This window comes from Diabrotica virgifera, chromosome 6, assembly GCF_917563875.1.
Source record: "Diabrotica virgifera virgifera chromosome 6, PGI_DIABVI_V3a".
NCBI classification, from domain to species: Eukaryota; Metazoa; Arthropoda; class Insecta; order Coleoptera; family Chrysomelidae; genus Diabrotica; species Diabrotica virgifera.
This window is the reverse complement of record NC_065448.1, coordinates 47,832,557-47,850,142: the sequence shown is the minus strand read 5'-3', so window position 1 is coordinate 47,850,142 and position 17,586 is coordinate 47,832,557. Positions and strand designations below refer to the sequence as shown.

The 17,586-nt window shown below is 35.6% G+C and overlaps 1 protein-coding gene across 1 annotated transcript in view; it reads left to right on the top strand.

Annotated features, from left to right (window-relative positions):
* LOC126885966 (organic cation transporter protein) overlaps positions 1-17,586 on the top strand; it is a 194,016-nt gene that overhangs the window by 113,541 nt on the left and 62,889 nt on the right. The window contains exon 3 of the mRNA XM_050652804.1: positions 7,896-8,120. Coding sequence (XP_050508761.1) covers positions 7,896-8,120 — 225 coding nt within the window. The remainder of the gene's footprint in view (positions 1-7,895; positions 8,121-17,586) is intronic.

Below are 17,586 nucleotides of genomic sequence, written 5' to 3'. Positions count from 1 at the left end.
TATAAATGAGGTCTTGCATAAATGGCGCAAATCGTGTTCTGGAATGGGGATACAGCTAAACGACGACTCAACATTATACACACTGCATTTTGCTGACGATCAGGTGGTGATTGCCCAGGATAAAGGTGATCTAATATTTATGACAAACCGGCTGTTTCGAGAATACAAAAAATGGGGCCTATACGTTAATATGAAGAAAACCAAATATATGTGTATAGGAGGACAGAAAAGTGAGTTACATCTAGAGGATGATATGGTTATCGAGCCAAGCTCTGATTATGTATACCTTGGAACGAGAATCCAACAAAGTGGAAGGACAGAATTCGAAATAGAGGAAAGAATTATGAAAGGAAAGAAGGTAATAGGAGCTTTGAACTTGCTACTTTGGTCAAAAACCATATCAAAAGAAAAGAAAACACAGCTTTATAATAGCATCTTTAAAAGCGTGGTACTGTATGGATGTGAAACCTGGCAACTGAATAAGCGAACAGAACAGAAGTTGCTTGCACTGGAAATGGACTTCTGGCGAAGATCGGCCTGCATCTCCAGAGTCTCACATATAACGAATGAACGGGTACGAGATGTTATGAATAGAAAAACAAACATAATTGAAGAAGTCCAACAAAAACAACTTTGTTGGTATGGCCATGTACAAAGAATGGAGGAACATCGACTCCCAAAGCTAATAATGGAATGGCAACCCCCGGAAAGAAGGAAAAGGGGCAGACCGAAAACAACCTGGATAAGTGGAATCCAGAAAGCCATGTCTGAGAGAGATCTCCGACCAGGAGATTGGACAGATCGACGCGGCTGGAGAATAGGAACCGGAAGGCGCAGGACGCTATAAACCGGTGTTATATATATACAATTATTAGTTATTTTTAGTATTAATTAGGAGTTCTAGGAATTGCGAGATATGACGGCGATGAAATGGACTGGCGATGAACCGGCGGTATCGAAACGGCCGGCGATGAACCGGCGGCATCGAAACGTCCCATTCCGTTTCTCAGGTGTAGGGACGTCTTCACTTAATGCAAACTGTAGAATAAGAAATTTGGCAGGGACAAATAAACGATTCTACTATTAAAATCATATTTATTAAATGTAAAAAAATTAAATTTAATAATATTAATAAAAAGCAAATCTTGCCTAAGCTTTACAATAAAATTAACAGTGATCTTCTTCTTCGGCCTGTTTGCATCCACTCCTGGACAAAGCCTCCCCGAGAGCTTTGTCCGGGATTAACAATGATACTTATGATAAAAATAAATATTTAATAGTCTCTTCTGAAGAAAAGGCTGAATGCATTCTTCATATAGGTTGTATTACTAAGTATTGCTGTAGGTATGTAGATTTCACATGTGGATGTTGATCCGTCCTGATAGCATGTAGGAAGTTTTGTAGGTTGTAGGCTCTCTGGCCATGATGTATTGGTAGTTGGGTAGTTGGTGTGTCCCAACAAAGAAGGGGACAAGACAATATCCAATATAAAGAAGAAACTATTGAAGATTCGACTAATAAAAATATAGACCAGGGCGGATCTGTAAAAATATTAGTACATTTGGACGTTGAGAGGTGACTCAAATTTTTTTGCAGAAATTGTTTGAAAATATATCAAATAACAATATTTGAGTTATCCTCCCTCTCAAAAAGGTCCGGAACATTGTTTAAATAATCAAAATGTCAAAAAATTAAGGAAAAATTCGATTTTTTTCTTGGTTTTTTGATCATAACTTTAAAAGTATTCATTTCCGAGAAAAGTTGCACTGACATAAAAGTTGCGAAATTAAATTTACTACAATATAGAATTGGTTAAAAATTTAAGAAATAGTCACCCTTGTTGCAAAATAGCAATAATTGTGAAAAAAAAAACATACAAAAACAAGTATTCGCATTTTACGTTTTTCAACCATTTATGCTACACTTAGGACCTTCATATTCCACCCTGAAAAATTTTATGATACAGTAAAACAATACTGTAAATTTCATTAAGATCGGTTCAATAGATTTTGCAAAATAAATATTGCAATCCAGCTTTCGTAAAAAAAATTCATTTTTTCAAAATGTTACAGGACTGAAAATAAAGCAGATAGCAAGTTGAAAATTTTTTTGCATATAGAAGTGTACCGTACCTTTCATTCGCAATTTTGCAAAATTAAAATCGCTTAACATCACAGCGTCAGGAATTTTTTTAAATAAACATTAATTATTGGTGCTACGCGCAGGATAGCGGATAGGTTGCTCTGATTGGGCATTCCAATGACCTTTAATAATGGTTGATACATTTTAATTTTTATGACATTTCGATATAAATAAATAAATTTGTTTATTGCAAAATAAAAACACATACTCTATCCTTTGAAATAACACTTTTATTAGAAAAAACTTTCTTTGTTCATATATTTTAACTTAAATAATAAAAGTTTATTATTTTTAAACATATGCAATTTTTTAAACAATATTTCACAGACAATAATAAAATTAGTTTGATTTTTGTGGAATTAAAAAATTAAAATACAACAAAATATAGAGTAAAAAAATAATATATTAGATAAAGATTGGAAGAAATTTTGGTGGAAATCAACCTGCGTGAATCGAACACCGCTGTCCTGCGCGTAGCACCAAAAATTAGTGTTTATTTCAAAAATTTTCTGACGCAGTGGTAATTAATCGATTTTAATTTTGAAAATTGCAAATGAAAGGTACAGTACACTTCTATAAGCAAAAAAAAATTCAACTTGCTATCTGCTTTATTTTCAGTCCTGTAATATTTTGAAAAAATGAATTTTTTTTGCGAAAGCTGTATTGCTAAATTTATTTTGCCAAATCTATTGAACCGATCTTAATGAAATTTACAGTATTGTTTTACTGTGTCATACAGTTTTTCTGGGTGAAATATGAAGGTCCAAAGTCTAGCATAAATGGTTGAAAAACGTAAAATGCCAATACTTGTTTTTGTATGGTTTTTTCGCAATTATAGCTATTTTGCAACTAGGGTGGCTATTTTTTAAATTTTTAACCAATTTTATATTGTAGTAAATTGAATTACGCAACTTTTATGTCAGTACATCTTTTCTCGGAAATGAATACTTTTAAAGTTATAATTAAAAAACGAAGAAAAAAATCAAATTTTTTCTTCAATTCTTGACATTTTGATTATTTAAACATTGTTCCGGACCTTTTTGAGAGGGAGGATAACTCAAATATTATTATTTGATCTATTTTCAAGCAATTTCTGCAAAAAATTTGAGTCACCTCTCAACGTCCATCTCAAAACAGATCCGCCCTGGACTAATAGGTTTATGAAGTAAAATTATATTTTATTAGTTGTAAATAATTGTAAATAGAAGAGAGTATCCAGAGAAGAGAATGATTAAAGGGAATATTTATTTAATAAAAATTGAGCGCTATTTATTCTTCAAAGAAAAATAATAAAATAAAATAAAAAGTTGATAGATGAATAAAATCAAAATAAATTGGAATAAAATAATAATTATTAGAAGAAAAATAACAAACGCGTGATGTTTATAACGTTACAATATTTCTAGGTATTTTCACATTTGAACTCAGATAATACCCATAATTACTAGATACGATAAATTATGGATCATTAGAAAACCTCTTTTTTTAATTTCACCAGCAATTAAAACAATTAAAGACAGTGGAAAACTATAATATTAATACTTAATTTAGAGTAATTATTATCAAACTAAATAAAATACACAGGGTGAGGCAGAAAAAAAGGCCAATCAGAAATATCTCGAGAACTAAAAGTAACTGAATCATGAAAATTGGAATTAAGGGGTTTTTGAAGAGTGAAGAATTTATTTAAAATACTTTCATCTATTTTCTACTTCCGGTTATACGGGAAGTTGCTTATAATTTCGTTTTTTTTTAAGGTGACATTCTGTATATTTTTAAATTTTTGGATTCTCCTCGACGTCTTCTTTCTTAAAATATGAGGTGTTGTAATATTATACAGGGTAGTTTAAAAGATAATTACCTTTTTTTATAAATTTCATAGCAACATTCACACCCTGTAGGATGGGACAACCTAGAATTGTACTGATTTGAAATCAAAAGTTCTATTTATGTTCAAGTGATTTTTAATCATCATCATTCTCCTTGCCTTATCCCTATGCGGGGTCGGCTTTCCTAATTGCATTTTTCCACACAATTCTATCCTGGGTCATATCAATATTAATCCCCTTTACCCCAACATGTCCTGCCTAATCGTCTCCTCCCACGTTTTCTTTGGTCTTCCTCTCCTACTCCTTCCAGGAATCTGCACTTCAGCTACTCTTCGTATTGGATGATTAACGTCTCGACGTTGAACATGACCAAACCATCTCAACCTATGCTCTCATTTTGGCATCAATTGGTGCCACACCTAGACTTCCCCTAATATACTCATTTTTAATTTTATCATTTCTTGTCACTCCACTCATCCATCTAAGCACTCTCATCTCTGCCACATGCATTTGTTGTTCCTCTTTCTTTTTCACTGCCCAACATTCAGTTCCGTACATCATAGCCGGTCTTATGGCTGCTTTATAGAATTTTCCTTTCAGCTTCATTGGAACTTTTCTGTCACACAACACACCACTCGCTTCCTTTCACTTCATCCATCCTGCCCAAATTCTACTGCATGCATCTCCATCTATTTCTCCATTACTCTGTAATACCGATCCCAGGTACTTAAAACTATTGCTTTTTACAATCAGTTCACCATCCAAAGATACCATTTTATTTGTAGTACCTCCATCTTTAAATGAACATTCCAAATACTCTGTCTTTGTCCTACTAAGTTTTAAACCTTTTTCCTCCAGAGCTCGTGTCCACTGTTCCAGTTTTTGTTCCAAGTCTCTTTCACTATTTCCTACTAACACGACATGATCAGCATACATTAAGCACCATGGAATGTTACCCTGTAGTTTCGCTGTTATCTGGTCCAAAACTAATGAGAATAAATACGGACTCAGCACCGAGCCTTGGTGCAATCCTACTTTCACATGAAATTTATCAGTCGCTCCCACACCTGTCCTAAAAGTAGTCGTTACTCCCTCATACATATCCCTCACAATCTTTACATATGCACCAGGGACTCTTTTCTTATTGAGTGCCCACCACAGAATCTCTCGAGGAACTCTATCATATGCTTTCTCAAGATCAATGAATACCATATGAGCGTTTGTTTCTTTACTCCTGTATTTTTCCATCAACTGCCTTATAATGAAAATTGCGTCTGTTGTTGATCTGCCCTGCATAAAGCCAAATTTATTCTCGGATATGTCGGTCTCTTCTCGTATCCGTCTATCAATTACTCTCTCCCATATTTTCATGGTGTGTCTAAGCAGTTTGATAGCCCTGTAGTTTGTACACTGCTGTATATCTCCCTTGTTTTTGTAGACAGGTACTAGTATACTGCTTCTCCATTCGTCTGGCATTTGTCCAACTTCCATAATTCTATTAAATAAACCTGCTAACCACCTTGTTCCTGTCTCTTCCAATGATTTCCATACTTCCCCAGGAATATCATCTGGTCCTACTGCTTTTCCTTTCTTTATTTTTTGAAGCGCTTGAGCCACTTCCTCGTTTGTTATTTTGGTGACCATTGCTGCTACTGTCTCCGTTGACTCCACAGGCTGTCTGTCAAATTCTTCATTTAATAAGCTGTCAAAGTACTTTCTCCATCTGTTTTTGACATCCTTTTCGTGAACTAGTATTTTATTATTTTCATCTCGGATACATCTAATCTGATTAAAATCTTTTGCTTTCTTTGCTCTCTGTTTGGCTATTTTATATATCTTCGTTTCGCCTTCCCTGGTATCAAGTTGATCGTATAGGTTTGAATACGCTTCTGCTTTAGCTTTTGCTACTGCTACTTTCGCTTCCTTTTTCGTAACCATATAGTTTTGAAGATCTGTGTTGGATCTGGTTTCTTGCCACTTTTTATATAATTTTCCCTTCTCTTTTATTTTTTCTTAAGCTTCGTTTGACCACCACCAAGTCTCTTTATCCTCGAACTTTTTTCCTGACGCTTTCCCCAGTATTTCAATAGCAGTTTCTCTAATACTACTGGCCATTTTTTTTTCTCCAAATTGTAGTAGGGCTTCCTTTCATGTTCCAACATATTTTCTCTACTATTCTTTCCCTGAATAGACCTTCTTTCTCATCTTTTAGCATCCATCACTTGATTTTTTGTGGTCCTCTCCGATATTTTGGTTTAGTTTCACTTTTTACTTCGATGTCCAGAACAAGCAGCTTATGTTGTTGGCTTACTGTCTCACTAACTATTACCTTGCAGTCCTTACATTCACGTATGTCTTCTTTCCTTATCATGAAATAGTCTATTTGGGATTGATGTTCTCCACTTTTGTACGTAATAAGTTGAGTTTCTCTCTTTTTAAAGAATGTGTTAACAATCGCCATATCTAGTGCTGTTGCTAATTCAACCATATCATCTCCAGCTTCATTTGTAGTTCCAAAGCCTAATCCCCATGTATTGCTTCGTATCCTGCCTTGGCTTGGCCCAGATGTGCATTGAAATCACTTCCTATTATAACTTTCTCCTCTGACGGAATATCACTCAGGACGTCTCCTAATTGGTCATAGAAAGCTCTTCTTTCATTTTCATCCAGACCTGTTTGAGGAGCATACACAAACAACATTTAATACCTCTTTATCAATTACAAATTTCACTGACATTCTATCACTCGTTCTTACAACTTCCACTACGTTGTCTTTCATTTCACTATCAGCAATTATACTAACTCCATTTCTAGTGTTACTATTCCCTGCATACCACAATTTGTATCCTTCACCTAGTTCTTTTGCCCTTTGTCCTTTCCACCTAGTTTCTTGAATGCAAGCAATTTGAACTCTCCTTCGTTTGAGCGCATACACTAACTCCAGACTCTTACCTGTAAGACTACCAAGATTCCACGACCCTATCCTGATTTTTCTAACCTGCAATGGTGTTCCCCCTGAGATAGTCCTCACCCGGAAATCCGAACGGAGGCTCATTTACTTCCGGCACATTTTACCTCAGGAGATGCCATCATTTCAGTATAAGTTTTTTTTAGATCATTGGAGAAGGTCTTTTCATTATTATGGCCTGAAAAGATTTTGTTTGGATATTTGATGCCTGAATGCCTTTTCTATCAGCACCATACCCTGCCCTGCACGTTTAGCCAATACACCACCAATGCAGCCAAAGTGCATGATTACCCCACACCCGCCTGCATTTTTCTGTATAGGCCAGGATCCCTACTGTAAGGACTGCCCTATATGCCAATGTATTGTTGCCCGTATCCCGCCGCTAGGAGGCACGTACTTTATTCGGGACAATTTTTGATATAATCTACTATTATTAAAAATTATTAATATACTCGGAATGAGTATTTTCTAAGTTTTCTTATATGGAACATCCTGTATTTCAGTATTGTAATAAAGTGATATTTTTATGGTACCTACTATTTTATTTCTCAGCATTCCCTATACCTAAGTGCTATAATTTGTGAGTTATTCTCTCATTCTGCCCAAAACATTCTGATTTTTTAAGCCAAACATTAATTGCAACAAAAATTACGTGAAATTTTATAAGGTTGGCCGTGAAAATATTCAATTAGATATAATTTTTGAAAGTAAATTTGTATTAATCTAGATTGATCCTTAATAATTTAGATCCTTAGTGCTATAATTTGTGAGTTATTCTCTCATTCTTGACCCAAAACATTCTGATTTTTTAAGCCAAACATTAATTGCAACAAAAATTACGTGAAATTTTATAAGGTTGGCTGTGAAAATATTCAATTAGATATAATTTTTGAAAGTAAATTTGTATTAATCTAGATTGATCCTTAATAATTAAAGACATAAAAATTTGTTTGTAGGTGTGAAATTCCCGGATACGACGTAAACCAAACATATACAAAATTGAACTTCACAGAAATGACAAAACATTTTCCTTTGCTGGACCCTGCTGTTGGAAAATTCGACAAATGTTCTTTGATAAACAGCACGACAAATGTGCCGTATAAGTGTAGTTCTTTCGTCTACGATCATACCTATTATGGCACTTCAAGAGCCATCGAATGGGAGTTTATCTGTGATAGAAGGTAAGTAAAATATTTTTTTTATTAAACACAAGCTGTGTTTAGACTACTGAAATCTGGTCATCAGTTGACCAAGTATCAGTTCTTCTTTAACTTATATTACTAAATGATACATAATCTAAGATCTTAACCCTATGGTGTCCTCTTATTTTTTTTAACAAGTATGAAATTTTAAAACTAAAACTAACACACAATACAACACTATGCTCTGCTTTTACACTAACACTTTACACTAACTCAAATGGTTTTCTTCGTTTGAGTCTTCTTTCTAGCCCAGTATTATCGAGGAGCTGGATAGCCTCGATGTTTACATGACTATGGAGACGTTCGTGACTACCTGCCATCTTCTTGATAACTTTGTCTACATCTTCCATCTCAAGATCCTTGTGGAGGTCGACATTTCGGATATACCAAGGAACGTCAACGATGTTCCGTAATACTTTATTCTGGAATCTCTGGATAATCTGAATATTACTTGAATTGGCACAGCCCCAGAGTTGGCAACCATACATCCATACTGGTCTAAGTATTTGTTTGTATAGAAGTATTTTGTTATATGTGGACAATGCAGAGTTTCTTCCCATCAGCCAATACATTTTTTTGTAACGGATACCTAATTCTTCCCTTTTTTTTTTAATGTGGACTTTCCAGCGAAGCTGGTATCAAGTGTGATACCTAAATATTTTGCAGAAGATGCATATGGTATTTGGGCATCATTTATTCTAATTGGAATGTTTTCGATTTTTTTATTTGTAAAATTGACATGAATAGATTTAGATTCATTTAATTTGATTTTACATTTTTTAGTCCAGTTGTGTATTTTATTTATTGCCAACTGTAATTTTTCTGCTGCTTCTTCGCTGGTATCACCTACTGCTAAGATAGCGGTGTCATCTGCAAATATGGCTATAGTATCATTTTCCATTTCAGGTATATCCTATGTATATAACAGGTAGAGAACAGGACCTAATACGCTTCCTTGAGGGACTCCTGCTCTGATTTCTTTTAGATCAGTGTACACGTCTTCTTGCTTAATTCTGAAATATCTGTCAGATATATATGATTGTAAAATTTCTGAATATTGTTTAGGCATAAGAATTTTGAGTTTGTAGACTAAACCTTCATGCCAAACTTTGTCGAAGGCCTAAGCTAAAGCCCGGTCAAAAAAGCCCACGTTAAGGAAAAATCCTGAAATAGATCGATTTTTATTTTTAAATTACGATATTCTGTTATATATGTCATACTAGTGACGTCATCCATTTTAAATTACGATAATCTGTTATATATGTCATACTAGTGACGTCATCCATCTGGGCGTGATGACGTAATCGATGATTTTTTTTTAATGAGAAGAGGGGTCGTGTGCTAGCTCATTTTAATGGTTATTTAATTCTCTATTTAGTAATATAAACAATTACATAATTATTTATACAAGGTGTCAAAAAACTTTTTTTTAATTTAAATTATTTGACAAAAAAAGAAGAATGTATGTAATTTTTACTGTTGCCCGAAAACAGAAAAAAATGTTTATATCACCAATAAACATTGATTTTCGCTTAAATTAACTGTTCAAACTTCCAAGAGGCAGAGAAGACAGGACTTGAGTTCTCTGAAAAGGCCATTTTTATTTAATGTGGTTAAGATTTAGTTAAGATGTGAATAGAGGATAATTACCATTTCCGAAAAAATGTATTTTTAAGGGATTATTTCATGATGAATTCTGAAGGGAGCTTTTTTGTCGGGGCTATTTGGTCGGGGCTATTTGGTCGGGGCTATTTTGTCGGGGCTATTTTGTCGGCGGGCTATTATTCCGCGGCTATTTTGTCTGCAGACTATTTTGTCGGAGCTATTTTGTGTGCGGGATATTATGTCGGGGCTATTTTGTCGGAGCTTTTTTGACGGGGCTATTTTGACGGAGTACCATGGCTAATATTTTTTCATACTATCACCATCATCAATAGCTACTCCATTCATTTCTGTTCATTGGTTTTTTGCATCCATTCGTGACCAGCCAGTCGCTTGATGTCATCAGTCTATCTGGTTTGAGGGCTTTTTTTTTTTTGGAGGTCGTCTGACATATGCCTCCGATGGCACTGCAGCCTCATGGGCTTATTGTGCCAACCATCCTACCTTTTATGTCACCCAATCCACAAGCTTGGTTCCACGTACCAAATTGTACATCCCTAGCATGGGTTGGGTGGCATATTCTGCTGGACTTAATTTTGGTTGTCCATAAATAGCCTGCCTTTTGTGATCCAAAGCCTCACACTCGTACAGTACATGATGTGCTGTTTCAGTTCCCCTATTGCACAGTCTGCAGTTAAGGTTCCCTTCGTACAGCCCAATTCTATTCAGGTGTCCTTTTAGGGCACAGTGACCCGTGAGAAGACCTGTAATTATGCGGAGCTGACTCCTATGTAATTTTATTAGTTCCTCAGCTCTACGTTTTGAGGGTTCCCTTATTAAGGGCCTCCCGTGTCGCTGACCAGGTACGTTCCCCCAGTATTCTTTGTGTTTGTTTTTGACCCATTCCCTGACTTGTCCCCTAATTATTGTTTTAGGTACTCCTAGAGCAGGTTCTGGGCCAAAATATAAAGTTGATGAACCGTTCCTTGCCAGCTCATCTGCTTTCTCATTACCGTCTATCCCGGTGTGTCCTGGCACCCAGAATAGAGTTACACTATTTCTTTCGGCCAGTTCTTCCAGTTCTTGCCGGCATTCCCATACCAGCCTTGACGTCACTTTCGGGCTCATTAGTGCCTTCAGTGATGCTTGGCTGTCTGTGAGTATATTGATCCGTCTATTTTCATAGGCCCTCAAGTTGTTCATTGCGACACACTGCAGAATTGCGTACATTTCCGCTTGAAACACAGTTGTGTATGTTCCTAGTGAGAAACTGAGTCCTACATTCTCTGTTTCACTAAAAATACCGGCTCCAGTGCCTTCATCGGTTTTTGATCCGTCTGTATACCAGATCGTTCCCCTGATTTTGCTACTGATGCTGTTCCATTCCCTTCGGTCATTGATTTCTATTCCGAAGTTCCTATTAAATGTGTATTTTGGTACCATGTGGTCAGTGTATGTATCAGATATACTTACCCCACCATGGTTCCAAATCTGATTATGCCCAAGGTTCTCGTATTTATCCCTTGGTTTTCCTTGCAGCCTGTATGCTCCCATCCTCGCTTCCCCTTTGATAAATATATCAAGAGGGGGTAGGTCTAACAGGGTTTCCAGTGCCGCCGTCGGTGTTGTTTTTATTGCTCCCGTTATTCCCAAGCATGCAAGTCTTTGTATCCTGCTTATCTTGTTTATAGCGGTTCTTTGCTGCATCTTTGTCCACCATACCAAGGATGCATATGTTATCATGGGTCTCACTATCGTTGTATATGTCCAGTACGCCATTTTCGGACAGAGTCCCCATGTTTTTCCATGTGTGCGTCTGGTCAGCATTAATGTCGCCTCCGCTCTTTTAATTACTCTTTCAAGCTGTCGGTTCCAGGTAAGTTCTGGGTCCAGTATAACCCCTAGATACTTTACCTCTTTAGACAGCTCCAATTGTTCACCATTAAGGATCAGAGGCCCTAAGTCCTCCAGCTTCCTTCTTCTGGTGAACGCAATTGTGACTGTTTTGGAAGGACTGACTCTCAGCCCTTCTTCCTCAGTCCATTTGGTGACAATATTAAGGGCCTGTTGCATGCGTTCCCTTACTATGTTTTGGAATTTTCCCTGAGCAAGGACTACCAAGTCGTCTGCATAGCCCAGGGTTTCATGGCCGCTCAATTCCAGGGACTCAAGCAAATCGTCCATGACAAGGTTCCATATTAGCGGGGACAGAACACCTCCCTGCGGACACCCTCGTCGGACCTGGGCGATAATGCTCTCCCCTAGAATGGACGTATATACGAGTCTCTGTTGTAGCATGTGGTCTATCCACTTGCAACAAATTTCATCGATCCCTTTTCTCCTCGATGCTCTTGAGATTGTTTCTAAGGATATGTTATTGAACGCTCCTTTTATGTCCAAAAAGGTCGCTAATAGTACCTCTTTGTGCTTGAGAGCATATTCAGCTTTTTATACAAGCTGATGTAATGCTGTCTCTGTTGACATTCCTGCTCTATATGCATACTGGTTCTTATGTATCGGTCTGTTTTCCAATACGCCATCCCGTATATGCCTATCTAGCAGTTTTTCTAGCGTCTTAAGCAGAAAAGACATAAGACTTATTGGTCTCAGAGACTTTGCCCCATCCTGTCCAGTTTTTCCAGGTTTTGGTATAAAAGTTACTCTGATCATTCTCCATGCCTTTGGAATATATCCTAGAGCCAAACTGCTCCGAAGCACTGTACATATTCTATTTGCCAGAAGGTCGGATCCCTTCTGCAACAGTACTGGATAAATCCCATCTAATCCTGGCGATTTATAAGGTTCGAATGAGTGTAATGCCCATTTTACTTTTTCCCCAGTTACTACTTTCTTTGCTGCCTGCCATTTCTCCTTGGATTCCCACAGAGGGGTATCTAGTTCTGATTTCTGGCAGTTCTCCAAAGTTAAGTCTGTAACTTGGGAACCGGGGAAGTGGACTTTCAGCAGTTCTCTAATAGTTCCTTCCCCTGTTTCTGTGTACTCTCCGTTTTCTGTTTGGAGAGTATATATCGGGCTCTGAGGTCCTTTTGAGAGAATCTTATGGAGTCTGGCGTATTCTGGAGTTCTTTCTATATCCTCACAGTACCTTCTCCATGATTCTCTTTTCTGCTTCCTCAGAGTTTTATTGTACTCAGTTAGGGCCTTTCTGTATTCATCCCAACTGATATTCTTGTTCATTGCGTTGTTGAATTTTTTACGAACTTTCCTTCTTAATTCTTTAAGTCCCTCATTCCACCAGGGCACTTTCCTGTTGGATTCCTTATTGATTGAAGGACAGTTGTCATTATACACCGAGATGATTGTGTCTTGCAGCTGCTCCACAACCATTTCGAGGTCTGTTGTATTTCTTATCGTATCCTTAGTCTGTTTTAAACTATATTCCAGGTCTGCTTTATAAGCCTCCCAGTTAGTTTTCCTAGGGTTACGATAGGTTTCTAGGGTACATGTTTTTCCCCTACTTCAAATTGTATGTGTCTGTGATCCGAGCAACTCGCATCATCAGACACACGCCAATTTGTAATTTTATTGCTAACGTAGTTGGTGGCTATCGTTATGTCTATGACCTCCTTTCGAGCCCTAGTCACAAAAGTCGGTTTATTACCTGAATTTATTATGTTCAGCTCGTTTTCCATGACAAATTCGAGTATAGATTCACCTCTTACATTCGTATTCGTACTTCCCCACGTTGTATGATGTGCATTAGCATCACAGCCGATGATCAGCTGGGTTCTGGATCCCCTGCAGTCTCTTACCAGCTGCTCCACTTCCTTAGTTGGAGGAGAACCAGGTGCATCATATGGAAGGTACGCCGATGCGAACGTAATCGCTCTTGACACCCTTCCCTTCCCCGGCCTTATCTTGACTGCCGTCAAGTCTCTAAAACAAAAATTTGTTAAGGTTTGAGGGCTTCCTCTACTTCTCTTATTTTTTGTTCTTGGTCTCCATTGTTGGTCTCTATTGAACGAATATATTTGGAGAGAAATGGAAATTGATCTATAGACATAATTGAAGCCAAAAGAATAAGTGGATGAATAGGATGAAAATGTCAGGAAAATCGGTATGACAAACTGGCATCAAGCTGCAAAGAATATGGAGAAATAGGCTTAGAAAGGTCGAGACTCAACTAGGACTGTAGCACCAATGATGATGATGATGGTGCTGAAAACGTTTAACTTAAAAAGTTACATCTTACAGAAAAGTTTTAGAAAAAGACATTTGAAGACTATTGAAGTTAAATTTTCTTGCAAAGTTTCCAACATCAAAGAACCTATTACCATTGTGTCGCTTTTACATGTAACAGTTAATAAATTAGCGATTCCTGTAAACTGGCAGTAAGTATATTTCTATAAAAATTAAAAACACAGACAAACGATTTGTTGAGGATATGAATAATCAGGTATTACATTACTAATTTGACTGAATGCCAGAAGTAATTTAAACATGCATTAACATTCATTTACTTGAAATTGGCGCATGTTTTGTAATACACGTGAACATAAGTTTTAAAAATAGCGTACAAAATATATTATTTTAAAAACTCCCACCTCTTACAAGAGCCTTGAAAATAAGTAAAAAAGTAATTAAAATATTTATTTTTATGTTAAAAAAGAAGAATGCATCTTTGTTATATCATTGTTTCACTTTTTTAAACTGATTATTCGTAGTTAATGTACCTACGCTTAACATTGAAGTATCTGTTGTACTAAGCAAGGAACATTTTTAGCATAGCAACTTGAAATACCTACTTACATAAAATTTTATTCGATGTTTTTGCTTCCATTTTATTTTCAATAATAGACCAATAAGGATCTGTTTTTAGGTGGATGTGAGAGGTGGCATTCAGATTTTTGCGGATAAAGTTAGGTGATAACTTCGTTAATAATAATTGATTTATGCTCCTTCTCAAATATGCCCGGAACATTAACAAAAAAAATTAAATATTTAAAAATTTCAAAAAATTTCGTTTTTTTTTCTACTTTTTTTGCTTATAACTTAAAAACTATCCATTTTAGAACAAAGTCCTACAGGAATGAAACAAAGATAATTAAATTTTCTATCAGATGTGAAGGGGGCAAAACAAGCCTGTCCTTATTCAATTATTTTCCATCACTTAGGTTACACTTGGAACCTTCCTAATTCGCTTAGAAAATTTTTGTAATGTGCTAAAACCGTACATCAAATTTCATTAAAATTGACTTACTAGATTTTGCATAATAATTTTGCAATCTAAACTTTTTTTAAAAAATTTAAATTTTTTAAAATCTTGCACAACAAAAACTAGAACAAACAAAGATTTGTCAATTTTTTTACATATAAAGAAGTACTCCACCTATCTAATGCACTTTACAGAATTGAAATCGGATTATTTAAGCAGCCTCAGCAATGTTTTAAATTTATAAACAATTTTTTGGCTTATAAACAAATTAGTGCTGTGGCCAGGAGGGGGTGCTACGGGCTCCTTTATTTAGATGGACTTACCCAAGTTTTTTATGTATTTTGACCCGTAGAACACGAATTTTTTGGGTAACAGTTGATCCGGATGTCGATAAGATTGTTATAAACAAATAACTTGAGGAATTACATAAAATCGATTTTTCGCAAAATAAAACATTTTTTTGTATTTCTTGGGTAATTCTAAGCAAAAAATGTTCCTACAAGTTTTTTCGTAGGATGCATAGTTTTCGAGATAAACGCGGTGGAACTTTCAAAAAATCGAGAAATTGCCATTTTTGAACGCGAATAACGTTTGATTAAAAAATAAAATAGCAATTCTGCTGACAGCATTTGAAAGTTTAAGTCAAATTATACCGGTTTTAATTATTTGCATTGCTAAAAATTAATTTTTTTATTATTAAACAAAGCTATTTGTTTATAAGCCAAAAAATTGTTTATAAATTTAAAACATTGCTGGGGCCCCTTAAACAATCCGATTTTAATTCTGTAAAGTGTATTAGATAGGTAGAGCACCTCTTTGTATGTAAAAAAATTAGCCAACTTCTAAATGGTCTACTTTTTATTCAGAAAGATTTTAAAAAATTTGAACTTTTTTAACAACATTTAGATTGCAAATTTATTATGCAAAATTTATTAGGTCGATTTTAATGAAATTTGGTACACGATTTAAGTATGTTACAAAGAATTTCATAAGCGAATTACTAAGGTTCTGAGTGCCACCAAAGTGGTTAAAAAATATTGAATAACAACAGACTTATTTCGCCCCCTTATTTTGTATTTATTGCTATATTGCAGAAAAGGTAATACCTTAAGACATTTTTTACCAGTCGTATATCATACAAAATTCAATTATCTTTATTTTATTTCTCTACGACTTTGTTCCAAAACTAATCGTTTTAAAGTTATAAGCAAAGAAAGCAGAAAAAAAATCGATGTTTTTCGAAATTTTTAAATATTTTAATTTTTTTATTAATGTTCCGGGCATATTTGAGAAGGAGCATAAGTCAATTATTATTACTGAAGGTGTCACCTAACTTTATCTGCAAAAATCCGAATGCCACCTCTCACATCCAAAAATAGACGTTTTTTCGCAGATCCTTACTGGTCTATAAGTAATATACCTATAATGAGCTGGAATTACGAACGGGAGGATACAACAGGAACACAGTTTTCTCCACAAGCTTGATCGTGGATAAAGGACTAGCAAGATATATAACATAAAGTAAACAATAAAATACCAAATACATGACCGTCAAAAGAACACCTGACAATGAAAAGAATATCGCAATAGACACCACCTATACATACCATCAAACGTTTGAATACCTTCACACATCTGGGCACAGAAATCAATCAAAAGAATTCCGTAAGTAGCTAAATTAATGCACGTACTTCCAGTGGGAATCGTGCATACTATGCTAATAAAAGATTGATAACATCGAAAGTATTCGACAAAAGAATCAAAATATTTTTCTACAGAACATTTTTAGACCCCTATACTAAATTTACAATCAAGATGCAGTAGAAATAAACAAACCAAGACAGTTAAATGCTACTAGGAGCACTCCCGAATCAGAATTTACAGAATAAACTTTGGAAATCATGATTTGGGATTTACAATGTATATGTTACCGGCCAAACCTGATTTCAGGACAAACTAGTTTGGCCTAGTCCAAACTAGTTTGTCCTAAGCGCGTTAGTTTAAACTAGTATGACCTAGGCCAAACTAGTTTGTCCTATCGCGCGTAGGCCAAACTAGTTTATCCTAGGCCAAACTAGTTTATCCTGAAGTGTGTGTATTTATATCAGGATAAACTAGTTTGGCCTAGGATAAATACACACACTTCAGGCCAAACTAGTTTGAATTGGAAAATACTGCAAGACTTGTACACACTTCTAAATTGGTCAAAACGGCAAACAGGTGTATGTTTTCAAAAAACTTTTGATAGTGTGTAAAAAATATTTTATTATCAGCTAAGTACTTTCGACACATAACGTGCCATCATCAGAGCTTCGTCCTCTTATAAAACCTTCTTAGAAAACCATTTTTAAAATGGTTTGACTCAGTCATGTTGTCTTATTAATTAATAAAAGAATTTAGATGTGATTTTATTCACTTTAAAGGGTTATTATACCCTATATCTGTGGCTTTTGCCCAGTATCCATGTTTTTATTGTGTCGTTTAGCAATTGCTCTTCTATGAAGGTTTTATAAGAGAACGAAGCTCTGATGATGGCACGTTATGTGTCGAAAGTACTTAGCTGATAATAAAATATTTTTTACACACTATCAAAAGTTTTTTGAAAACATACAGCTGTTTGCCGTTTTGACCAAACTAGTTTGGCCTAGGCCAAACTAGTTTATCCTG